This window comes from Rattus norvegicus, chromosome 20, assembly GCF_021556685.1.
Source record: "Rattus norvegicus strain SHRSP/BbbUtx chromosome 20, alternate assembly SHRSP_T2T, whole genome shotgun sequence".
Classification (NCBI taxonomy): domain Eukaryota; kingdom Metazoa; phylum Chordata; class Mammalia; order Rodentia; family Muridae; genus Rattus; species Rattus norvegicus.
In genome coordinates this window covers 48210311-48233167 of record NC_141553.1, presented here as the reverse complement: position 1 = coordinate 48233167, position 22857 = coordinate 48210311, and the positions used below count along the sequence as shown (strand labels likewise).

The following is a 22857-nucleotide window of genomic DNA, read 5'->3' as shown; positions in this document are numbered from 1 at the left end:
CTAAGGGTCTGATAATGGGGACCCAGACAGAACTGTACAACAGCACCCAGGGCTGGACTCCCTGATATGGAAACCTAGAGGCACCTGGTGTGACACCTCCTGGAGCTAAAAATACCGTGAGGAAATGGGTTTGCACAGCCCTGAGTTCCAACCCCGCCGGTGAGACTGGATTCAGACAGACATTTAGAAGACTGGTCTGTGAGTGGCTGGAAGGATGAATTCAGAGCACCACTGCCTCCGCTGTGCTTATCGACTGCTCTTGTGCCTCACAGAGGCCTCCGGGGAGGCCTGAATACCGCTAATTCAGGAAGAGAAGCATTAACGCATTTAGATAGGAAAAAAAGCTTCAAGGAAGTCCTGCATTCGGGAGGCAGAGACATCCTGGTGATGTCTGAGTTCAAGGGCAGCCTGGTCTACAGAGTTTCAAGACAGACAAGTCCATATAGAGAGACCCTGTATCAAAAAACCAAAACCGGGGTTGGGGATTTAGCTCAGTGGTAGAGCGCTCGCCTAGGAAGCGCAAGGCCCTGCGTTCGGTCCCCAGCTCCGGGGAAAACAAAAACAAAAACAAAAAAACCAAAAAACTAAAACCAAAAAAGCTTCAAATAGCTTTAGATTCCTATTAAAGGATGAAAAATTGGATGAAAAATGTCTTCCTGCTTACGGCAGCATTCGGATTCGAAACCTCGTTGTTGTGAACGCTGCTTAGAAACCCACGTAGGAGATGAGCAGGCCCTCGTCCCGCAAACCTTGATTTTCGCCTTCATTTCTTTGATCATTTTTTTCCTCTCTGATTTCTTGAGTTGTTTCGTCTTCCATTTCTGAACTTGGGCGGGGAGGAGGCGATCGAAGATGTCTTGATCATCGACTTGTATTATAACTGCGGCGTCTGGGAAAAATCCCCGCTCTCCCAGAAACTGGGCCTCCTCAGGGTACCGCGGGAAGCCGTCCAGGATAAAGCCCGTGGAGCTGAGTGGAAAATTTTCATAATTTGCTTGAAACATCAGTGATACTCCAGATAGGCCACATCCAAAAGACAAACATCAAATGTTTCTCTCATATCAAGATCTATCAATCAATCAATCAATCAATCATCTACCTAGCTATCAATTTCTATATGACATCTATTGCATGAAAGCAGAAGAGGAACCGCTTTGTGAGAGGAAAGAAACCAGCGGAAGATTATATCTATCTGTACCTCTATCTACCTCTATCTAATCTATTTACATATGAAAATGTCATAACCAGCTCATTATTTTGTATGATAACTTAAACGCCAAGTAGAAAAATTATATTATGGAACTACTAATGCTAAGTATTGATGTGTGTGTGTGGGGGGGGCAAAGAATATTGGTGCACACAGAGAGGCACTGGAGGAGTCAGGAAGGCTAAACCCGCGGGCATCCCTCCAAGGAAAGAGATGCTCCCCCATCCTCCTCCCGGCAATCTAGGGATGGAGCCCTTTACGACCTGATCTTTGGCTGTCTGATGATCCAGGCTCTGCCTCTATGTTCTAGAATTTATGTTTTATTTATCCCAGACCTTTGAGTTTTCTTAAAGAAGACAAAAAATATGATGTCAGACTCTTGAAATCTTGGTCCAGCACCAGTACCTAAAAATCTAGCAGAACCTAATTCCGTTTTTGGCTCTTCTCAATTTCCTTTCCCTGCCTTCTGAAAGGACTGCAGGGACCCTCCACATGTCATCTCTGCATGTATCATATATTTTGACATGTATTGATGAATTTTGACTTTATCAGATGGGTAATAAATACTTTAAAGAATTTACACCTTTCCCAACGCCTTCTAGTCTGAGTTTTTTGTTTGTTTGTTTGTTTGTTTGTTTTTTTAAGACAAGGTCTCACTATGTGACCCTGGCTGGCCTGGAACTTGCTATGTAGACCAAGGTGGCCTCAGATTCACAAAGATTGCCTGCCTCTGCTTCCTGAGTGCAGGGGTTGGGGGTGTGCAATTTCCCACGTGACACTCTGGGAAATTTGTAGGTGGCCTGGATATGCAGGTATGTACAATAGCTATACAAATCAAACTTTAACGGTAACAAACTTGTTTTAAGACAGTTCCTTGGCAGTACGCATAATTTTGCCATCTGTTAAAGATTCGTGTGCTTGCTTATTTTCATGTGAAAACCAGGAGGATCTCTGTGAGTTCTAGGCCAGTCAGCGCTGAGCGATGAGACCCCCATCTCAACAAACAAACAAGAAACCGGCAGAAGAACCATGCAAACAGAGAATGAAATCTTGGCTGAGTATTTGAGGCTGTAGGATACACGGCATCTTCAGTGCTCCTCAGGCAAGCATGATGCTGACACTTATGGTACTGCTGAGAATGGCACTGTGTATAAACTGCCAGGCTTAGGACGCTTCAAGAATTACCAGAAGTTCTGTCCCGATCCTAAGTCAAGATTCATCCAATGACTTTCCCTGAAAACCCACTCAAACAGCAAATATTAAAATCAAATCCTCTAACAACGCTACTCTCATGCTGCCCTGCTCAAGAACGACAGACAGGGGGAGGCTGAAGTCTTTGCTTTCCGGAAAGCCATTATGTTTCTAGAAGGGCAGAAAGCATTGTATGTGGCAAAACCACTGCACCTGCTCAAGCTCTGCTTTTTGTGTATTAAAAATATCCTTTACTGCTGCCAAACTTTTCATGATTCCTGCACTGGAATTTTTATATGATTCTGTTCCAGTCCATCTGGAGTGACGACTCAGAGTTCAAGAAGCAGGGGCATGCACGGTATTTTTTAAAGCGCAGCTATCTGGCTGATAAAGAATTGGAAGCTTACTAAAAGTCAACGTCCTCGGCCCAGGAGAAGTCCCTAGCCTAAGGAATATGTTGCCTTTGAAGAGCCCCTGTGCTTCTCCAGGGTCCTCCTTGTTGCCAGTGACAATTACTCGTGTGTCTATTCTGCCTCAGGTGACAACACTTTTAGGGCCATTGGGAATAACCGGGAGGCTGACACATTTCAATAAAGTACAACACAGCCGCCAGATAGCATTGTGTTTCTTTCCCATTAGTTCATATGCCCATCTCTCTATCATATTGTGGTACATGTCTGCATCTTTTAAAGTTTAGTATCATGCAATATCACATGCCATTGTAAGTCTTTATCCCGGCAAAACGTGATGGCTGTGCAATATTCAGTATGCAGATTTTACAGTGAAACTTTTTCCATAGATTGGAACACATATCTATATGTATCTCTATATAGATATCTATACTGTTTTTACTTCATATTTTACATTTTAAAAATGATTTATTTATTTTCGTTTTCTCTCTGTGTGTGTTTTATCTGTATATTTGTCTGTATGTGTACGACAATGCCAGGCTTCCTGGAATTGGGGTTACAGATGGTTGCGAGCTGCTATGTGGGTGCTGGTGTTCTTAATTGTTGGGCCACCGCCCCAGACCTTTTAATGTTTTAATTGATTTGTTTGGGTCTTTGATAGAGATATCTTAGCGTGTGTGGTGTGAGGAACTGGGCTAATGAAGAACGACTCCTGCCTAGGAAGCTGTGGGTCATTTGTCCAAGTGTCCCACGGCTACTGATCTAATGCAGGGGACAAGGACGTTTTTTAAAAGCTTGACAACTAAATTCCACTCCCTCCTTTCAGACAGGCAGCAGACGCAAGTGTGCCCAGGGGCTCTGAGGAGAGTGGAAAAGGTCATCTAAGTGTGCTGTATTTCAGGTTTTGTTTTGTTTTTTTTTTCAGATTGAGATAATGCAAATTTCTACCCATTCTATGTACCAAATTTTTAATATGATTAAATACTAAACGTATTTAATACAGTTGAGAGAAGTGACTGTGAGGGCATGATTAAGTTTCACATATGCCCTAAGTAAGTTGATCTGAATAAATTACAGTTGCTTTTCTGGTGGGTAGGGAACTGAGGAGAGGTTTAAACTCCGGTGACCTGAGGACTTGTCCCGTGTGGGACAGGACTGTTGTAGGTATTCACTAATGGACTCAGAGCAGACAGGTGGCTAGTGGTCATGACTGCAATCATTATGAGGATACAGGGGGAAAGAGACCAGCACAGCACGAGGGTATGTGGACTTAGAAAACCATTCTCAACTATGGCTCTGCACTAGAATCACATGGGGACCATAAAAGTACTGGTGCCTGGGTCCTGGTCTCAACGTTTTGGGACAGGTCTCTGGCACCAGTGTTTTTCAGAAGCACAGATGTTTTAAATGTGTAACGTGGACAAGGGAGGGCAAATTCTTACTTATAAGTCAGACTTAAGTTTTAGCATTAAGAACAAAGGAAAGGGAATCAATAAGAAACGCGAGCCCTTGCGTATGAAGGCACCGTATTGGTTCTTTAAGCCACCACTCAGAGAGCATGGGGTCTAGAATTTCCGAAGGCAGGGGCTCGTTGTCCGTCAGACTCAGCTTGATCGCCTCTTCTTCCTCTGTGAATTGCACTTCTGGAAGCTAAAGGCAGAAGTTAGAAAAATCAGAGACTCTTGGGTTCCACGTGGATAAGCGCAGTGCTATTTTACAACCGACTAGAGTGAGACCTGTTTTTCTCTGAGGTTACTTTGGATACTGCTACTTGTAACCGTTTTAAAACATGAGTTCTGAGCACCGGTATATATGTAATATGGTTAGACACTAAGTAGTACCCATGTAGTCCCAAGACTTTCACATAGGCCACCAAGGTCACAATGTGTCATTTTTTGCCCAAAACCTGCTTGATTCACACCATACATCTGTTGTAGACTTGGTTTAACACTTGTATTATGGTCATTATGTTCCCAAAATTGCACAAGAATCCCTCATGTGAGACGCTGAGGGTCCCTGCCCCCAGCTGGCTTCAATTGGTGAATGAAGCTGCCAGCAGCCAATGGCTGGGCAGGGAGACAGAGGCGGGACTTAAGGATTAAGGGGCGAGGGCAGGCGTATTCAGAACCGCCATGCTGGGGAATGCAGATAGAGCACACCAAACATATAATTATGAGCCAGGAAAGAGCGGCCCCAGCTGGGTCTTGGACAGCTAGGGTGGAATATAGGTTTTAGTGAGTAATAATTCAGGAATATCAGAGGGGAGAGTGTGATAGTCCATGGGTGTTTGGGAGTAGCTCAGACATTGAGCTGATTAAAACATATTAAATATAGGCTGTGTTGTGCGCGCATGTGCGGCTTTCATTTGGGAATCCAGAGCATTGTTGTAGTTAGTGGGGAACTTATGGCTGGTGTCCAAAGAGGCCGGAAAAGGGCATTGGATTCCCTGGGACTGGAGTTATGGGTGGGTGTGAGGCACCATGTAGATACTTGGACCATCTACGCTATTAGCAGCAAAATGTTCTCCTAGCTGCGGAGCCATTTTCCAGGTTCTGTAATGGGATTATTTTGGTCGAATACTTTTACCATCAAAATTATTAAATTAATTTAAAATATTAGTATTTTAAAATCTCCATTGGTAACAGGGCACTTTTGAAAAAATACTATTTGACAGAAAAAAATCACATTAGTGGGAAACCTTACATTATAAGTCAGACGCAGAGACAAAATGTCCCCAGTCAATGCTGTACTACTATTCAGTGAGGTGACTTTTTCCTGATGGTTTACATTTCATGTCGGAGAGGGGAGTTTCATGGCGACCTTTCTGCCTCAGGGCTGTGTAGTCGGATATTACTCTGATTGTGTAACAGCACACAGACGCTACTTTCAAGAACACAGGCCAGCTTCTCACTTGAGCTCACGGGTTACTGAGGAGAATTGGCATCTCTACTGTAATTTTGCTCCAGTCACCTTACATGGGGCTGTGCCCCTCCCACACAGAGGATCTACTTCGACATGTGGTAGTGAACCCACATCCACTCCCCTTCAACGATGAAATCACACAAAAATAAGGGAGGCGTCTTATTTTCAGCCTTTTACAATTTTCTGTTCTACACTCCACAGAGGTCCCTGAATGTGGTTGTCCTAAATCTGCACTCACCTTGGATCTGGGGTACAGACTACCACCAGCAGGGGGCATATTCACCCTGCTTCCTGGGGACATGTGGACATCTCTAGCGGTATCCCCTCAAACAGTGAGGATTCTTTGAACCCTCTTGCAGAAACGCTTTGACCAGGACTGCTTAAACTACTGTGTCAGCACCCCAGAGATGAACTCCGGACCACTGGACTGTGCACACCCACTGAATCTCCTCTTTCTGTTTTCGTGGTGACTCATCTCTCTATTGGGCATCCTTGGACAGTGACTGGGTCTAGGCTGCCCAGGCTGCTGCAGTTGGGACTGCAAACCAGTTTCGGAAGCAAACAGGCAGTTCTCAGAGCATCACCAGGGTTACTGTTAAAACTGAGAATTGTGAGGGGAAAGACCATATGCATGGGCTAGGATGCGTGGTTTTGATTGGGCATGTTAATTAGGTGGACTAAAGCGGGCTTTAGATTGCTGGACTTCAGTGCTTTGATAGCTGGACCTTGGTGGTCAGCCTCAGGAGGAGGAAGTGACCAAACAATTGTATAATTAAAAGCAAGCATCACTTAATATTGGCCAGGAAGAGGGACCCAGGCTAGGTCCATATCTAGGATTCCCAGAAAGTGGCACTGAATTAGGTTATTCAGGGGCTCATAGAGGCAAGATCTACAAGTACTTCCTGCCTTTATTCAAGGGGGCAAGCATACATCCTCTCGTACTTCCTGCCTATGTACCTCCTGCCCCGTGACAGCCCATCCTGGCCAAACATATTCTGTGCAGTCAGGGCAGCTATCCTTGTTTACTGAAGTGAAGATGGATTGTTATCTTCCCTGAACAACAGCCCGCAGCGTTCCAGCAAGTTCTCTACCCTTGGGCACGTGGGTGGGGCTTACACGTGGGTGGGGCTTGCCTGTGGGTGGGACTTACCAGTGGGTGGGACTTACCAGTGGGTGGGGCTTACCAGTGGGTGGGGCTTACCAGTGGGTGGGGCTTACCAGTGGGTGGGGCTTACAGGCTAACTTTGGCTCTTTCTTACCTGCTTCTTTGTATTGTCTTCTTCGATCTTCACATTTGCCTGAGCTGCAAGCTCTTCAAGCTCTTGCTTCATCGCTTGCTCCTCCTCAGAATCGTCCTCAAATTCAGGTCCGAATTTCCGTTCAGCTTTGAGCAGCATTCTTTCTTGGAGAAATTCCTCGAATTGAATGTGGAAAATGCCAAAATTTTCTGCCAGCTTTCTCGCGCACACAGTTTTGCCAGAACCATGAGGACCCAGAAGACAAATCCTTAGCGGTGGAGCCTGGCACAGAGGGAAAAGAAACTTTGAGTAATTAGCCTGGTTCATTCCTGGTTCGCAGCATTAGGTATTCTGAGGCCAGAGCTGCATAGGGAGACCTCTCTCAAACAAAACAAAACACTCAGAAACAAAATAATCTCTCCTCCCCACCACAAAAAAAAAAAAAACAGAAAACAAAAACAAAAACAAACAAAAAGAAGCGGAGAAAACTTTTTAAAGAGAGCAATTTTTAAATTTTATTTTACGTGTTTGTTTTACCTGCATGTATGTATGTGCAGCATGTGAGTGCCTGATGCTGGAGGAGGTCAGAAGAGGGCAACGGATAGCCATGGGCTCAGAGTGAGCGGACAGTGGCGAGTCACCAGGTGGGTGCTGAGAATGGAATCCACTTTCTCCGTCAGAGCAGCAAGTGCTCTTTACTGAATGAACCATCTCTCTGGCCTCAGGAATTCTTCTTCTTTAAGAGTTTATTTTTTAGGGGTGTGAGTGTGTGTAAGTGTGGGTATCTGGGGACTTCAGAACACGGTTTGGAAACCCTGCAGCTGGAGTTATAGGTGGTTGTGAATCATCTAAGAAGTTAACCAAACTCAGGTCCTCTGCAAGAGCAGTCTGTGGTTTTAACTGCCCCACCCATGTCTCCAGCCTCCCACAGACAGGAATTTTTACTTTACAAATTCAATTATATTTAGGCATCAGGATTCCAGTGAACATAATTCACTGTACCATAAATAGCTTTTAGGGCTGAGAATGGCCTTCAGGTTATCCTGCCATATATGCCAAAGGCATTTAATGAAAAGTAGCTTTACTTAAAAATGTTCATGTTAATAAGGAACAGAAAGACTCTTAGTATGAGTAAAAAGGATCTATCAATGGAAAAGTCCATTCAGAGAGGAACTTCAAAGATGTTGCCATTAATTCCGTACTGCCGAGCTCACTGTGAGTCCACAGCGTGGTGTCCACACTGAAGCTGAAGAAACCGGAAGGCAGTTTTCAGTGTCATGTGATCATCCCCTGTATGTGAGGGTGTCAGGGGACAGGGTGACAGTAGTGAGTGTGGGGAAATGACTGTAAAAGCAGTAAAGAACAGCGACAAGGGGGAGGTGGTGCTGTGCTTGGGTAGTCTGGACCCAAGAGAAACAGGAGGGACTAATGACTGAGAAGGAGAAAAACTCAGAGGCATAGATTCATAATCTATTTGTTTCTGTGCATCTTTGGCTACATAGAAAATTCAAAGGCCATCTTGGGAGACAGGAGACCTTGTTTAAAAGAATAGCAACAACAACAATAACAACACAACAACAATACTACAGAGCTCAAAGATTCTGGGGACCTTCAAGGTGTGTGCACTGTGTGCACTGTGTGTACTGTGTACCAAGTACAACAAATTAGAAAGACTCAAGGTTAGGGCAAATTTAAGAACAGCAAGAATGAAGAGAAGAAATTATTTGTTTCAAGATTATTTTGAGAGAGAGAGAGAGAGAGAGAGAGAGAGAGAGAGAGAGAGAATGAATCTACAAGAGAATGATTCTCAGCCTAGCAATACTAGATGCTAACATACAAGAAAGGACCACCCTTCATATTCAGGAGGAAAAAATGATATGGAGTCTAGAAACCTATGTGATCCAAACTGCCAAGCACATTGCAGCCATCAGATAGGAAGGACAGTCCACAAAACAGGGAGAGCCAAATAAACATTGATTCTGCCTTGGCTCATTCCTCTCTGTTCTGTGCTAGCATCTGGACTGCCTGCTGAGGGACCATTGTTGCTCGCCCCCATGGGTTTGACCATCCTTGGTCACCCCCATGGGCTTGACTGTCCTTGGTTGTCCTCATGGGTTTGACCATCCTTGGTTGTCCTCATGGGTTTGACCATCCTTGGTCGTCCTCATGGGTTTGACCGTCCTTGGGTGCCCCCATGGGTTTGACCATCCTTGGTCGTCCTCATGAGCTTTCCACCTCTAGCTCAAGCCCTGGACACTCTGATAGACTTCAGTCAACTGAAGAAAAGCAATGGAAAGCAAGAACGCTGGATGGCAAAAATAATATGAGGAAATGCCAGGTCTCACTCCTTCATAGGCAGAGCTGCCTGGCACCCAGATGGCATTCAGACAGCTGGCCAAGGACAACCATGCTCCTTGCAATCCCAGAGTGTTTTATGTTCCATAGGAGGAAGGAGTTAAAAAGGGTGATATGGCATAAGGGGTATGTTTCCTGTGTGTAGACTTTAGTGGATCCCACATGGTGGCATGTGAGAAACAACATCTCATGAGCCCCTATTTGTGATGATATCAGGTGAAAAAGTCACAGGGTGAGTGTCACTTGATGTAGATAGGCATTGCTAGCTGTTGAGGTTTAGTCTGTTGCTGTGTATTGCGATGCTAGATACTGGCCCTGGTTGCCTCAGGGATGAGGAGATCCTCGGGTGCACCAAGTGATGGATGCTGTGTAACCTTGCCCCCAAGTTATCCTTGGCCAATAAAGATGCTTACAGCCTATAGCTGGGCACAAGATAGGTGGGCAGGGTTTCAGTTCCCAGGGCCAGGGTCTGAGGCAAGATCTGAGAAAGGAGAGGAGAAGGTAGAGGGAGAAGACGCTACGGGGTAGGTGAGTCATGAAAACATGGCCAAGAGGGCCGGCCAGTTGGAGTTAAGAGTGGCTCAGGTGGGACACGGCGAGTTATAACCTGGGGATACTGATGGAGAAGTAGACACTGATAGCTTAGAAGGTAGATATCTGCTCAGCTCTAGTGTTTTATTACAAATATAAATATTTTGTGTCTTTTACCTGGGAACTGGATGATCAAAGATGGGGCAGAATTGCCCAACTGAGATTAAGTATTTACTACAACTGTAGAAGTCAAAACCAATAATTATTTTTATGCCAGATTGTGTGCAAAAAGCTGTGTATTTTTTAAGCCGAGCTATTATTGCTATGTTTTTGTTTGTTGTTGGCTTTTGGTGAGACTTCACGGTAACAAACACTGATGGGGAAGCATCGGAGCACCCACTAGCATAGGAAGCGTTTTCACCTTTAAGGGTTCGTTCTGGGACACGTAGTCCTCAGGATGCTCCAGGAACTTCTCCTTTGCCTCAGGGGTTGAGAAGTAGTATATCTTCTCCCGGTATTTAACGGCCTCTTCCGTGCTGCCCGGTTGTAGAACAAAGTTTTCTTTGAGAACCACCGGGCAGAAGTGTTTGGTATCTCCCAAGTGTCTCCTCCTTTCTTTACTTTTTTCTTCACCCTAGAAATATTGTTCAAGAGTGAAAATTCCGTTTTGTTTTCCTCGCACCAGTGGGCACACGTTCTAGCCTGTTCCCATGAGCGCCCGTCAGACTCTGTTGGGTAAATAGCTCTGCATTCATAAAAGCTAGACACACGTTTAATTCTGGTGTCAGTGATGTGGACTGGTGTCTGAGTATGGGCTGATCCTGTCGGGCATTCTTCATTATTATCATGTGCGGTAGCCTTGGCGTTTTAAAGGGTCATGGGACACTCAGGCAGAGCGGGGAAACGTTCATTCGTGAGGTTGACGATTGATGGGGATCCGGCTCAGCAGCTGAGCACTGGCCCAGCGTAGGAAGACCCGACGCTCAATCCCAGTGCTCGGCAAAACAAAAGCAAAACCGGAAGCAAAATATGTAGAGAGGAAAGGGTTAAAGACGCTTCCTATTGGGTTGGGGATTTGGCTCAGTGGTAGAGCGCTTGCCTGGCAAGCACAAGGCCCTGGGTTCAGCTGGGGTGGGGGGGTGGGGGGTGGGGAGGGAGACGCTCCCTATTCGTTTAGCTGGTGAGGGCGTCCCAAAGTGATGATTATCCCTCTGGACACACAGTTTCTCGTAAGATTGAGCAGTACCTCAACGCGGCCATACCTCTTCCTCTTCCTCTTCCTCTTCCTCCTGCTCCTCCTCGACTTCCATTTCAGCCTGATAGTCTTCTGCTTCTTCTTCATAGTCTTCCGCGTTTAGTTCCCAAGCACCATACTTAAAAGGCTCTGTTCGCATTTTTTGAAGGAAAAATGTTTTTAAAATAATGAAAAGTTCTGAGTACAATAGTCAGAGGGTAGGGAAGTTAATTAACGTCATCATCTCTTGGCTTTGGGTTCTCTCTATGGCAGTCCGTAGCACGACCAGCATTGGTGTGCCCACGGCTGCTCTGCTTGGCGGGACGGACTGTGCACTATTTACAATAGGTTGAGAGCTTTTTTGCCCCCCCCCCCCCCCCCCCCCCGCCCAGATGTACCGGATTTTCACTTAAGAAGCCCTGGGAGCCCGCTAAGGTTCTGAACTGCTCTCGGGCCAGTGCCCACTCATGACCATGCTCGGTGATGTTAGCCTTACTTTCCATCATCTCAATCACGCGCTGAAGCAGCTCCTTGGGTGTTTTGTTGGAAATATCCACTGTTAATACCGGCACCAGGCTGTCAGAAATTATGGGCTCCAGCTGTTTCCATGCGATCAAGTAGTTGGCCAACACTTCCTTCAGTGGCTCCATTTCAGGGACGTTGGGGTAGCCATCTTCCGGAAACTCTGGCAGCATGGCTTTCAAACGCAAGTTAAGAGAGAGAGAAAAGAGGCTTTGAGAAGAGTCTTTCTAATGAGACTACCAAAAGGGTCTATATTTTATCATGTTTTTTTTAAACATTCAATGAAAACTTAGTATTCTGAACATTAATAATATAATATATGTATACATAATATAATTATAAATTCGTGTTCTGATTATGTCGCTTATGCTATCAGATGATTAATTACCTAGTAGTAGAACTAAAAATCATGTTGCTGATGAGTGAATTTTATATGGGAACTTTATTGATGCAGCGTGTAAAATGAAATTAGATGGGCAGTTGAAACAGTGTTGTAAGCCGGGTAGCTGCACGTTTGATGGGCTGTCATAAGTGGACACAATTCATATTGAACTGGCACACAGCAGAAGAAGAAATAAGCAGAGACTGTGACCCAGATTAAGGTTTTAGATGTGTTAGGGAAGCGGTGCATGTCCAGGAACTTTCTGCCCCAGTCTAACCTTTCAGCTGCTCTTCCAACTCCAGGGTCTCTTTAGATCCCTTTTCAGTTTCTGCTTCGACTGCAGTGTCCTCAGGAGCCTTGAATTCTAAAGTGATATACCGTAGGAAAGTTTGGCACAAACATTTCTTTTCAAAACTTACTTTAAATTATAGATGACATGTCTAATTGAAAACATATTTTTTTAATTAAAGGATAAAGTAGAACCCAAGGCAGAAAAGGAATGTTTAAAATATACAAGAAGACGGTCTCAGTGTATACAGTCCCAGTGGGAAAGAACGTTTGATTTCAGCCCCCAGTCCCCGTGTGCAGACCTGGGCATGGCTGTGTGTGCTCATTACCCTAGCGCTGGGGGGGGGGGGGGGGTAGAGGGGTCCAAGGGCTCGTGGACCAGCCAATTTAGACAAAATGGTGAGCTTCTAGCTCAGCAACAGACGCTGACTCAAGGCAAAGGAAGAGAGTGACAGAGGAAGACACAGGAAGTCCCCCTGCCTTCCACAGGTGTGTGTACAAGTACAGGTGCACCACACACACACACACATACACACACACACACACACACACACACACACACACACCACACACCATACATGTATGCACCCTCCCCACCAGTACATTAATTAGAATAACAGTAGACACATGCACATGCCCTCCTGGTTGGTAACTGTTAGATAATTTAAAAATTGCACCATGGGAGGCATTGGATGTGCAATGCCTGACAGTCCTTTTCATCCATTACTAGGAGATCCGGGAGAGTGCACCAGGAGCGGAAAGTGGGGAGGAGAGCAGGGCATGGGCTGTGGTGAAGAAGCTCGAGAGAGTCTATCTTACTGTCAAAGGGACAACTTGTAAAGCATGTTTCTTGCATGATACGAGACACCCTTCACACAGATTCAGCCCAGATGGCTTTAGAGAAGGCAGACTTACACATCTTCTCCTGCCAAGTCTTCAGAGACCAAGAGATGAACATACACCACTCATAAATATGTGCACGGTCATATCCTAATGTCTCTTCTGAGTTAATATCTGGGTTCTCTTTCGGAAGGATCCATTGCATTTAAGCTTTATTAGAGCAGAGAGTAGAAAAGGGACACGCCCAGGAGTTTTGTGGGTGGTATGTCTAATTAGTAATTGCCCAATTAATTGAAACATTATAAATTACAACCAAAAGAAGAGCATAGAGGATACACAAATAACTCTTAAACTGCCTTAATCAGAGACTGGAGTCATTGAGGGTGACCCAGATCCAGCCATGGCCTAAAAGGGGCCGTATGAAACAAGTATTTACAAATATAAAAACCTGGTCCAGATGTTGTATATGAACATATAACATAGATACTATATGTGCCCATGCATACATATATGAAGTCTATAGCTGAGAATGCGGGATACAAGGAGATGTGTGGACTGTGTACGAGGTGTGTTTCTTATAAACACTCTGCCCTTCTTGTTGGTACTTGACAGGGTTCTGATAAAACCCTCAAAGAGATGTTACATTGAAGGGAAAGAGACGCAGATGATGACTTAACTGCTCTAAATAATTTGTGTAAGTCCTTTGTAAATTTTATACCACATGTGCTTAAGGTGCTCACAGGAAGAGGAGATGGGGGTGTGAGGCATAAAGATAGTGGGGGGTGGGCTTTGAGTGAAGCTCACAGAGTACAGTGTTTGCCCAGAGTGCAAGGCATCCTGGGGTCAGTCCCCAGCACCAGGAAACACACTGCAGGACGCAGTGGGGGAGAATCACACTGGAGGGCAGGTGAGGGATTTAAGGAGAGGGAGAGCAGGGTTGGGGATTTAGCTTAGTGGCAAGCGTAAGGCCCTGGGTTCCGTCCTCAGCTCCGGAAAAAAAGAAAAAAAAAAAAAAAAAAAAAAAAGGAGAGGGAGAGCAAAGGACAGTGAGTTTCAGAGACCACAGAGACAAGAAGATTAATGTGCTCCAGAAACCCTCTCTAAAAAATACTGCATGATCCTGAAAAGGGAGTCTGACGTGATCACTGGAAACCCTTCTGAGCCAGACGGAGACAGAGGACCTGGAACCCAGGAGCAAGCCCAGTGGAATCACCAGCCCTACCCCTATCTCCTCAGCTGCAGAAACTCATGTCCTCTGTCCTTTCTCCGGGTTTAGGTAGGATGCCAGCCACATGCAGCAATGTGGAGAAGCTGACTTCCTTTCGAAATGAGATCTGGATGAAAAAGACAGGTGAGTGCTTTTCCTATGAAGGCACGAAGGGCTCAAATGTGCACGGATTCAACGCTCTCCGGGCAAAGTCGGAACAGATCAGTTAGGTAGAACAAAACTCAAACATCGTGGTTAGAAAAACCAAAAGGAAGTCTGTCAGAATGTGAATAAAGCATTGTTGGGGGTGGGGGTGGGGGATGAAATATTGCAAGAGGAACAGCAAAACAGCTTTTAGAACTCAAGGAATGCAGCCTGCTGGTTATCACAACCACGATGGGTGGGCCTCTGAGAGCAGAGCCCCCAGGACTGCGGGTCGGTGGACCCCGTGCCGCTGTGAAGCTTTGCTTTGCTGGTTGCCCTGGTGGTCGACTCCTCCCTCCTAATCCATGAGCTGTATGAAAGCTCTCAGGGGTTCCCACTCCCTCACCCGGCAGTGTCACCCGCACTATTGATCTTTTTCAAAGCACTGCTCCTGGAGCAGATTAATGGTTCAACCACCACCCTTAGAAAGGATTTGTAGACGTGGATGTTCACTTAAGATGGCTTTTAGTGGGTCTGATGTAGAAAGTCTTAAAGATGTAGAAAGGCACATTTTTGGTGATCGTGCAAGGGATCAGTCGCTGATGCCACACCCTGCCTCAGTTTACCCATCCTACTGGAGCTGGTTTCTGACAAAATATTACTGGCTGTTTGTAGGCAGAGCAAAGCTATTTCTTCTAGTGTGTGAATTCTAAAATTCCATGGTTAGCATATAGTCAAAATTGGCTGAATGTTGGAATTCTTTTGTAGCAGTTTAGCATCAATAATATCAGTTATGGTTGAGGTGTGTGTGTGTGTGTGTGTGTGTGTGTGTGTGTGTGTAGTCATCCCATGCAGCTATGCGGTGTACATCTGGAAGTTGGAGGACAACACTGAGTGTCAGTCCTCACCGTCTGTCTTGTTTGGGACAGTGTTTCCTCTTCACTGCTGCCTGTACCAGGCAGGCTCTCCCACAGGATTTCCCAATTTCACAACCTGACCTTCCCTAAGAGCCGAAGCACAGATAATATGCTTCTGAACTCGAGTGGGTCCTGAGATTCAAACTCAGGTACTCATATGCATGGCAGGTGCTCTAAGCCACCGAGCCTTCTCCCAAGCCCTGGCCATGGCCTTAAATACACAACTTCTAAAACTGAGATGGTCCTTTCAGTGCATCAATTCACGGGGAAGCTGCAGGACACCGTGGTGCTAAGTCATCATATATGATGGGATATAAGGGATAATTTGTTTTTAAAAATTTCAGGGGCATTCATTCCTTCTATGACAATCATTCTTAATTGCTAGAATTTATTAGAATCCTCACGGAGTTTTCATTAACATGATGTGGTGGTTTGAATAGGAATGGACCCCCATAGACTTGTGTGTTTGAATTCATCACAGGGAGTGGCTTTGTTGGAGTGGGCTTTGAGGTCTCATATCCTCAAGCTATACCCAGTGTGGCACACGTCTCCTTCTGCTGCCTGAAGATCGAGATGTAGAACGCTCATCTCCTTCTCCAGCGCCAGGTCTGCCTGCAGTCTGCCATGATGATCATGGACTGAACCTCTGAAACTGTAAGCCAGCCCCACTTAAACATTTTCTTTTATAAGAGTTGTCACAGGGTTGGGGATTTAGCTCAGTGGTAGAGCGCTTGCCTAGCAAGCACAAGGCCCTGGGTTCGGTCCCCAGCTCCGAAAAAAAAAGAAAAAAGAAAAAAAAAGAGTTGTCATGGTCACGGTGTCTCTTCACAGCAGTAGTACACTGACTCAGACACGTGCACACGCCCAACCTTCATCTTAGACTTAGTTATATAAAAACCCTGCAGAGAGGTCAGAAGCCTTTCAAAGAAGAGCTCTGGGTAACACGCAGAGGTACACACTCACAGGAAGTACAGTGTACGGGCAAAGGTGGGGATTGACGGGAGGCAGCTGCAAGCTGCGGATTGCAGGAGGCACCAAGGCTAGGGAAAGCAAGGGAGGCTGCTCTAGAGATGTCAGAGAGAACATTGCTCTGCTGACTCCTGGGCTTCGGACCAACAGCCGTTAGAACAGTGGGAGGGTAAACTTGGGAGTTTAAGGTGCCTCTCTATTCTTTCAGCTTGTGGAGTTTTCTCCTGAGTTTTACAAAGCCAGCCCAAAGCACGTTTATTGCTATAAGACTTGAAACTCACATGTGGTATGGGGTTTGGGGAAAACGTATCATGTCTTTCATCAAATCACCACACAGAACAACAAAGGGTGAATGAGGAGGAGGCGAGAAACAGCACACACCCAAGCATCAACACCCAAGACACGCTGCCATGATGGTGCTGAGTTCTTTGGGCTAGAGATCTACCAGCAATGACTTCCATTTAAACTTTTTTTTTTTAACTTCTTGAAGATTTCTTTAAAACTTAATGGCTTTATTTACAATATCCAGAAACTGGAAGTGACCTAGAGGTCCCTCAACCAAAGAATGGATGAAGAAAATGTGTTATATCCACACAATGAAATATTACTAAGCAGTTAAAGAGTGACATCGTGAAATTTGCATATAGACATACATTTGCATACACACATATATATTTGCATACAGATGCATATGTTTGCATATAGATGCATATGTTTGCATATCTATGAAACTAGCAAAAAAAAAAATCATCCTGAGTGAGGTAAACCAGACCCAGAAAGACAAACATGGAGTGTACTCTCTTAGAAGCTGTCACATAAATGATAATTATGCTACAGCCCACAGATCCAAAGAGGCAAAGAAACAAGGAGGGCTCTAAGGGATCAGGTTGGGTGAAGGGATGGGGAGAGACACTAGAGTTGGAGGACATTTAGGGGCCAATGGAAGCCGAATGTAGAGGAAACCATCAGGCCTCCATGAGGGACTCCTAGCAATGGAGGACACAGAGCCTGTAACCAGGCGAGGCTTCCAATGGTGGGACTGTGACACCAACCCAGGCACAGAATCTTTGACCTACAGTTTGTCCTGCCTACAAAATGTACGGAGGCAATGGTGGTGCAGAACTTGTGGGAGTGGCCAACTGATGACTGGTCTAATTTGAGACCCATGACAGGGAGCTCATTCCCAACACTGCCTTGATGACAAGAAAGCAGAGGTTGGATAGGGCAGGGACCTAGATCTAGGTAGTACCAAACATGACTGGCAATCAATCAATCAATCAATCAATGAACAAAATAAATCAATGAAATGATTCCTACTGATATTCTGCTGTACTCATAGATCAGTACCTAGTCTAGTTGCCATTAAAGAGACTTCCTCTGGCAGCTGATGGGAACCACAGAGACCCACAGTCAAATATTAGTTGGAACTCAGAGGATGCCACAGAAGAAGGTGAGGAAGGAGTGTGGGAGCAAGGAGGGGTCAGGGACAGTATGAGAACATGACCCCAGAATCAACTAAGCAGGGCTCAGGAGGGCTTGCAGAGACTGAAGTGACAGTCACAGAGCCTGCACAAGTCTGCAGCAGGTCCTCTGTATACACGTTATGGTGGTTGGCTTGGTGTTTTGAGGGAACTTCTGACAGTGGGAGTAGGGGTGCTTTGGAGTATTTGCCTGTCCTTAGGACCCTTTCCTCCTCCTGGGTTGCCTAGCTCAGCTTTGACGTCAGGGTTTGTGTCTGGTCTTACTGTATCGCGTGCAGTGTTCAGTTGATGTTCCTGAGAGGCCTGCTCTTTTTTTGGGAGGAGTCAGGGCTGGGAGAGTGGATCTGGGGGAGAGAGAAAAGGTTGGGAGGAGAGGAGGGAAGGGAAACTATAGTCAGATATGTTGTATGAGATAAGTATGAATAAAACTTTTTAAAAATTCATCTTGGTATTTTTGCCTACATAATGATATATGGACCATGCACATGCAGTGCCTGTGGAGGCTAAAAGAGGGTGTCGAATCCCCTGGAATTGGAGTGCTAGACAGTTGTGAGCTGCTCTGTGGGTGCTGGGAACCAAACCCAGGTCTTCTTGCCAGAGCAGTGAAAGCTCTTAAGATCCGAGCCATCTTCCCAGCCCCAGCACCTTCAATTAAACTTCTTTATTAAGTTCTTAAAATTAAGGAAGTAGGGCTGGAATATTTGTAAGATTACATCCTGAAGACTCACCAGGAAAACCATAGGGGTGAAACAAAATTAAGTCAGGGTGTGAAGAAGGGGCCAGAGCTCACCCTCAGTCCGGGACGGATGCCTGCAGGGGCCCCTATGGTAGCGAAAGGGGCTTGCTTTAAAGGACAAAAGACTTCAGCGGAAGGTGGGAGGGACTGGAGAAGACAAGGGTTCTTTCTCTTCCCTCCCTCCCCAGTTTGGATAGGGCTATGAGTTGAACTGAATGACACCTCTCAAAGTAGAGAGCAATTTAGTCCCCAAGCACATTGCAAGTCTGCTATGGCTGTGCAGTGAGCTAGCAAAGATGTCATAATATACAGTAGATAAAAATGTCATCCAAAATAGCCTTAAACACATCAGTACAGGAGACAATTTCCTGAACAGAACGCCAACGGCTCAGGCTCTAAGATCAACAACTGATAAATAGGAGCTCATGAAACTGAAAAGCTTTTGGCAAAGGACACCATCAATAGGACAAAATGGCAGCCTACGGATTGGGAAAAGATCTTCACCAACCCTACATCTGACAGAGGGCTAATATCCAAAATATATAAAGAACTCGAGATGTTAGACACCAACAAACAAAGTAGAAATGGGGTACAGAGCTAAACAGAATTCTCAACAGGAGAATCTTGAATGTCAGAGAGGCACTTAAAGAAATGTTAAACGTCCTTAGTCATCAGGGAAATGTAAATCAAAGTGACCCCAAGATTCCGTCTTCCACCCATTAGTATGGCTAAGATCAAAAACTCAAGGGACAGCACATGCTGGCGAGGATGTGGAGCAAGGGGACACTCCTCCATCACTGGTGGGAGTGCAAACTGGCACAACTACTCTGGAAAGCAATTTGGGTGGTTTCTCAGGAAACCGGGAATAGTTCTGCCTCAAGACCCAGCTATACCACTCCTGGGCATGTACCCAAAAGATGTAAGGGTGGGACCTGGAGGACAGGGGGTTAGGGGGTGTGATCAGGATGTAAAGTGAATAAAAAATAATAAATTATTGAAAAATTGTCATCCAAAAAATAAGATAAAAAATCTTGAAAACCTACTCCCACTCATCCCTGTTCTAACGTTAAGCTATACCTTGTGCTGTTAACTCCTAACTGAACTGAATCTTCACTCCAAAACAAAAACGGCAATTTGAGGTTTATGGCACATACTTGAGGTTAAACTATATAAGTGGGGCCTTGGTCATGGGGTCTCCCCAGAGCAATGGAACAGCAACTTAACTAATACAATGTTGCACTGATGAGAACACAGGCAGAAAGACACCATACCCGCCCAAAGCAGCCAGCCAGATGCACAACAGCTGGAGGGAAAGAATATACGTGTGTGTGTGTGTGTGTGTGTGTGTGTATGTGTGTGTGTATGTGTGTGTAAGTGTGTGTAAGTGTGTGTGTAAGTGTGTGTGTAAGTGTGTGTGTAAGTGTGTGAGTGTGAGGTGTGAGTGTGTGTTTGTGTGTGAGTGTATGTGAGTGTGTTTGTGTGTGAGTGTGTGTATGTGTGTTTGAGTGTGTATGTGTGTGTAAGTGTGTGTAAGTGTGTGAGTGTGAGGTGTGAGTGTGTGTTTGTGTATGAGTGTGTGTGTATGTGTGTGTGTTTGAGTGTGTGTGTGTTTGAGTGAGTGTGTGTATTGTGTGTTTGTGTGTGAGTGTGTGTATGTGTGTGAGTGTGAGTGTGTATGTGTGTGTTTCAGTGAGTGTGTGTATGTGTGTGTAAGTGTGTGAGTGTGAGGTGTGAGTGTGAGTGTGTGTTTGTGTGTGAGTGTGTGTGAGTGTGTGTATGTATGTGTGTGTGTTTGAGTGAGTGTGTGTATGTGTGTGTGTGAGTGTGTGTTTGTCTGTGTGTGTGAGTGTGTGTATGTATGTGTGTGTGTTTGAGTGAGTGTGTGTATGTGTGTGTGTGTGAGTGTGTGGTGTAAGTGTGTGTTTGTCTGTGAGTGTGTGAGTGTGTGTGAGTATGTGTTTGTGTGAGTGTGTGTATGTGTGTGTTTGAGTGTGTGTGTGTGTGAGAGAGAGAGCCTGCACGCACGTGTGTGTATGAATAAGATAAAGAGATGTCTGAAGCAAAGCTGAGTGACAGAACCCATTTTCCTGGGTAGATGTCTATACAAGGAGCAGAGTGGGCATCACAAGTCCTGGAAAGAGCTGAACCTTCTGGAAGACTGATTATGGATGAGAACTACAGCAACTGCAGAAAAAATTGAATGGCCAAAGCCAAGTTGTCCGGAGCAATCTTTAGCCAGTAGAAGGTTTGGTTGTTCCCAGGATGTTTGTTCACAGACCAGACTCCACGAGCCAGGGCGTGAGCATGCACACGTGTGTGTACACACAGACACATAATAAATGAAAGCAAGTGTGAGTATCCAAAGGCACATCATGCATCGCTAGGGAATGTCAGCACACTCTTCTCTCCCGCAGCTTTCGTGTGAGCTGACCCCTCAGGTTCAAGATGACAGTTATTTAAAGATTAAAGATCTGATTACGTGTGTTATAATCATTGTACAATACACTAAATTATCATATACCCCCAAATATGCACACTTATTCTTCTTGCTTTTTCTTTTGCCTTTCCCCTTCCTTCCTTCCTTCCTTCCTTCCTTCCTTCCTTCCTTCCTTCCTCCTTTCCTTTTTTCTTTCTTTCTTTTTGAGCAAAGGTCATTCTATGAAGTCCTGGTTATCTGAAACTCAGTGTGGAGACCAGGCCGGTCTGGAACCTACAGTAACCTGCCTTCCTCTGCTCTTCGAGTTCTGGGATTAAAGGCTAGTGCCACCACACCCAGCTAAGACACTTTTTTTTTTATTAACTTGAGTATTTCTTATATACATTTCGAGTGTTATTCCCTTTCCCGGTATCCGGGCAAACATCCCCCTCCCCCCTCCCCTTCCTTATGGGTGTTCCCCTCCCAACCCTCCCCCCATTGCCGCCCTCCCCCCACCAGTCTAGTTCACTGGGGGTTCAGTCTTAGCAGGACCCAGGGCTTCCCCTTCCACTGGTGCTCTTACTAGGATATTCATTGCTACCTATGAGGTCAGAGTCCAGGGTCAGTCCATGTATAGTCTTTAGGTAGTGGCTTAGTCCCTGGAAGGCTAAGACACTTTTATGAAGAAATGAAATAAAAAGCTGAGCATGTATGAGTGCAAAATAAGAACTGCTTACTATAGGAATTCTGCTGACTCTGTATGAGTTTATACGCTCCTGTGCTTGCATCTAAGATGGGATTACATGACAGAAACTCTTGCGTTTTTGGATAAAATGTCCTTCAGACCATGTGCCAGTCCCAGGACTGCATACTGTCTAGGCTTTCCCCTTTGTGTTTCTAGACAGCTTCCATCACACACACACATGCACACACATACACATATGCACATGCACACACATTCTCTCCCCCCCCACATGCACATGTGCACAAGTTCTCTCTTTCTCTCTCTCTCTCTCTCTCTCTCTCTCTCTGTCACACACACACACACACACACACATACACGAACCGTCATTCAAGTCTAACCTGCTTCCGGGTCATGCTCTGCTTCTGGGACCTCGGATGACTCAGACCCCCCAGGTATAGATGACTCTCTGGCGAGTTCACCCATTTCTTGTGCCTCCGTCTCTTCATGGATCTCAGACTCTTCCACATCCACCTCCTCCTCAGCTTCGTTATCGGGCTCTTCAACAACTACAAAGAGTGACAGGAAGTCAGTCAGTGCCGGTTAAAGTCAACAAGCGATTGTTGGAGAGTGTGAAGGACAGAGCGGAAAATAGACAAGAAAAATAAGATTGGTGCTCCTCCAGCGTGTGGTTTAAGGGTGAGAATAGACAATTGACTGCTGCATTGTATCTGTTAATATGGGGTGGTAAAGGACAGTCCTTGTACCAGAGTGCTATTGGAGAACCAGAGGAGGGATTCCCTTGAAAGAAGAAATGTTTATAGCAGTCCCAGATGCTCCAGCAGCAAGAGGCAAGTGATAGCCCACTGTTTGTTCAAAAATGAAATGGCTAGGTCCATACCATCCACTGTGGTAGCCACTAACTGTGGCTGCTCAGCCCTTGAAGCTAGTCTACACCGAGATCTGTGCAAGTATAATGTAGACAATGAATTTCAAAGTTTTAGTTTGAAGAGCGTAATGTAAAATACGTAAACACTAGAAACTAAAAGTTACTAATGTAGCTTACGCACTCTGTTGGGCGGTACCAGACTAACTCCCCATACAGATGGATGGTTAGCATAGAGGTAATAACAGGTCTATTATAGCTCATTGCAGTGATAATACAGCACATTCACTTATGTGTTA

General features: G+C 45.3%; 1 protein-coding gene across 3 annotated transcripts in view; it reads right to left on the bottom strand.

Annotated features, from left to right (window-relative positions):
- The window catches only part of Ak9 (adenylate kinase 9), a 196106-nt gene that overhangs the window by 33243 nt on the left and 140006 nt on the right, over nt 1-22857 (bottom strand). For all 3 annotated transcript variants that reach the window (XR_015644675.1, XM_087597256.1, NM_001431778.1), the window contains exons 20-27: nt 22074-22241; nt 12270-12356; nt 11585-11785; nt 11117-11238; nt 10276-10488; nt 6990-7250; nt 4334-4458; nt 750-969 (exon numbers count right to left, since the gene is read on the bottom strand). Coding sequence is in view for 2 of the 3 variants with exons in the window: in XM_087597256.1 (XP_087453382.1) it covers nt 750-969; nt 4334-4458; nt 6990-7250; nt 10276-10488; nt 11117-11238; nt 11585-11785; nt 12270-12356; nt 22074-22241 (1397 nt within the window). In the remaining variant the exon portion in view is untranslated. The remainder of the gene's footprint in view (nt 1-749; nt 970-4333; nt 4459-6989; nt 7251-10275; nt 10489-11116; nt 11239-11584; nt 11786-12269; nt 12357-22073; nt 22242-22857) is intronic.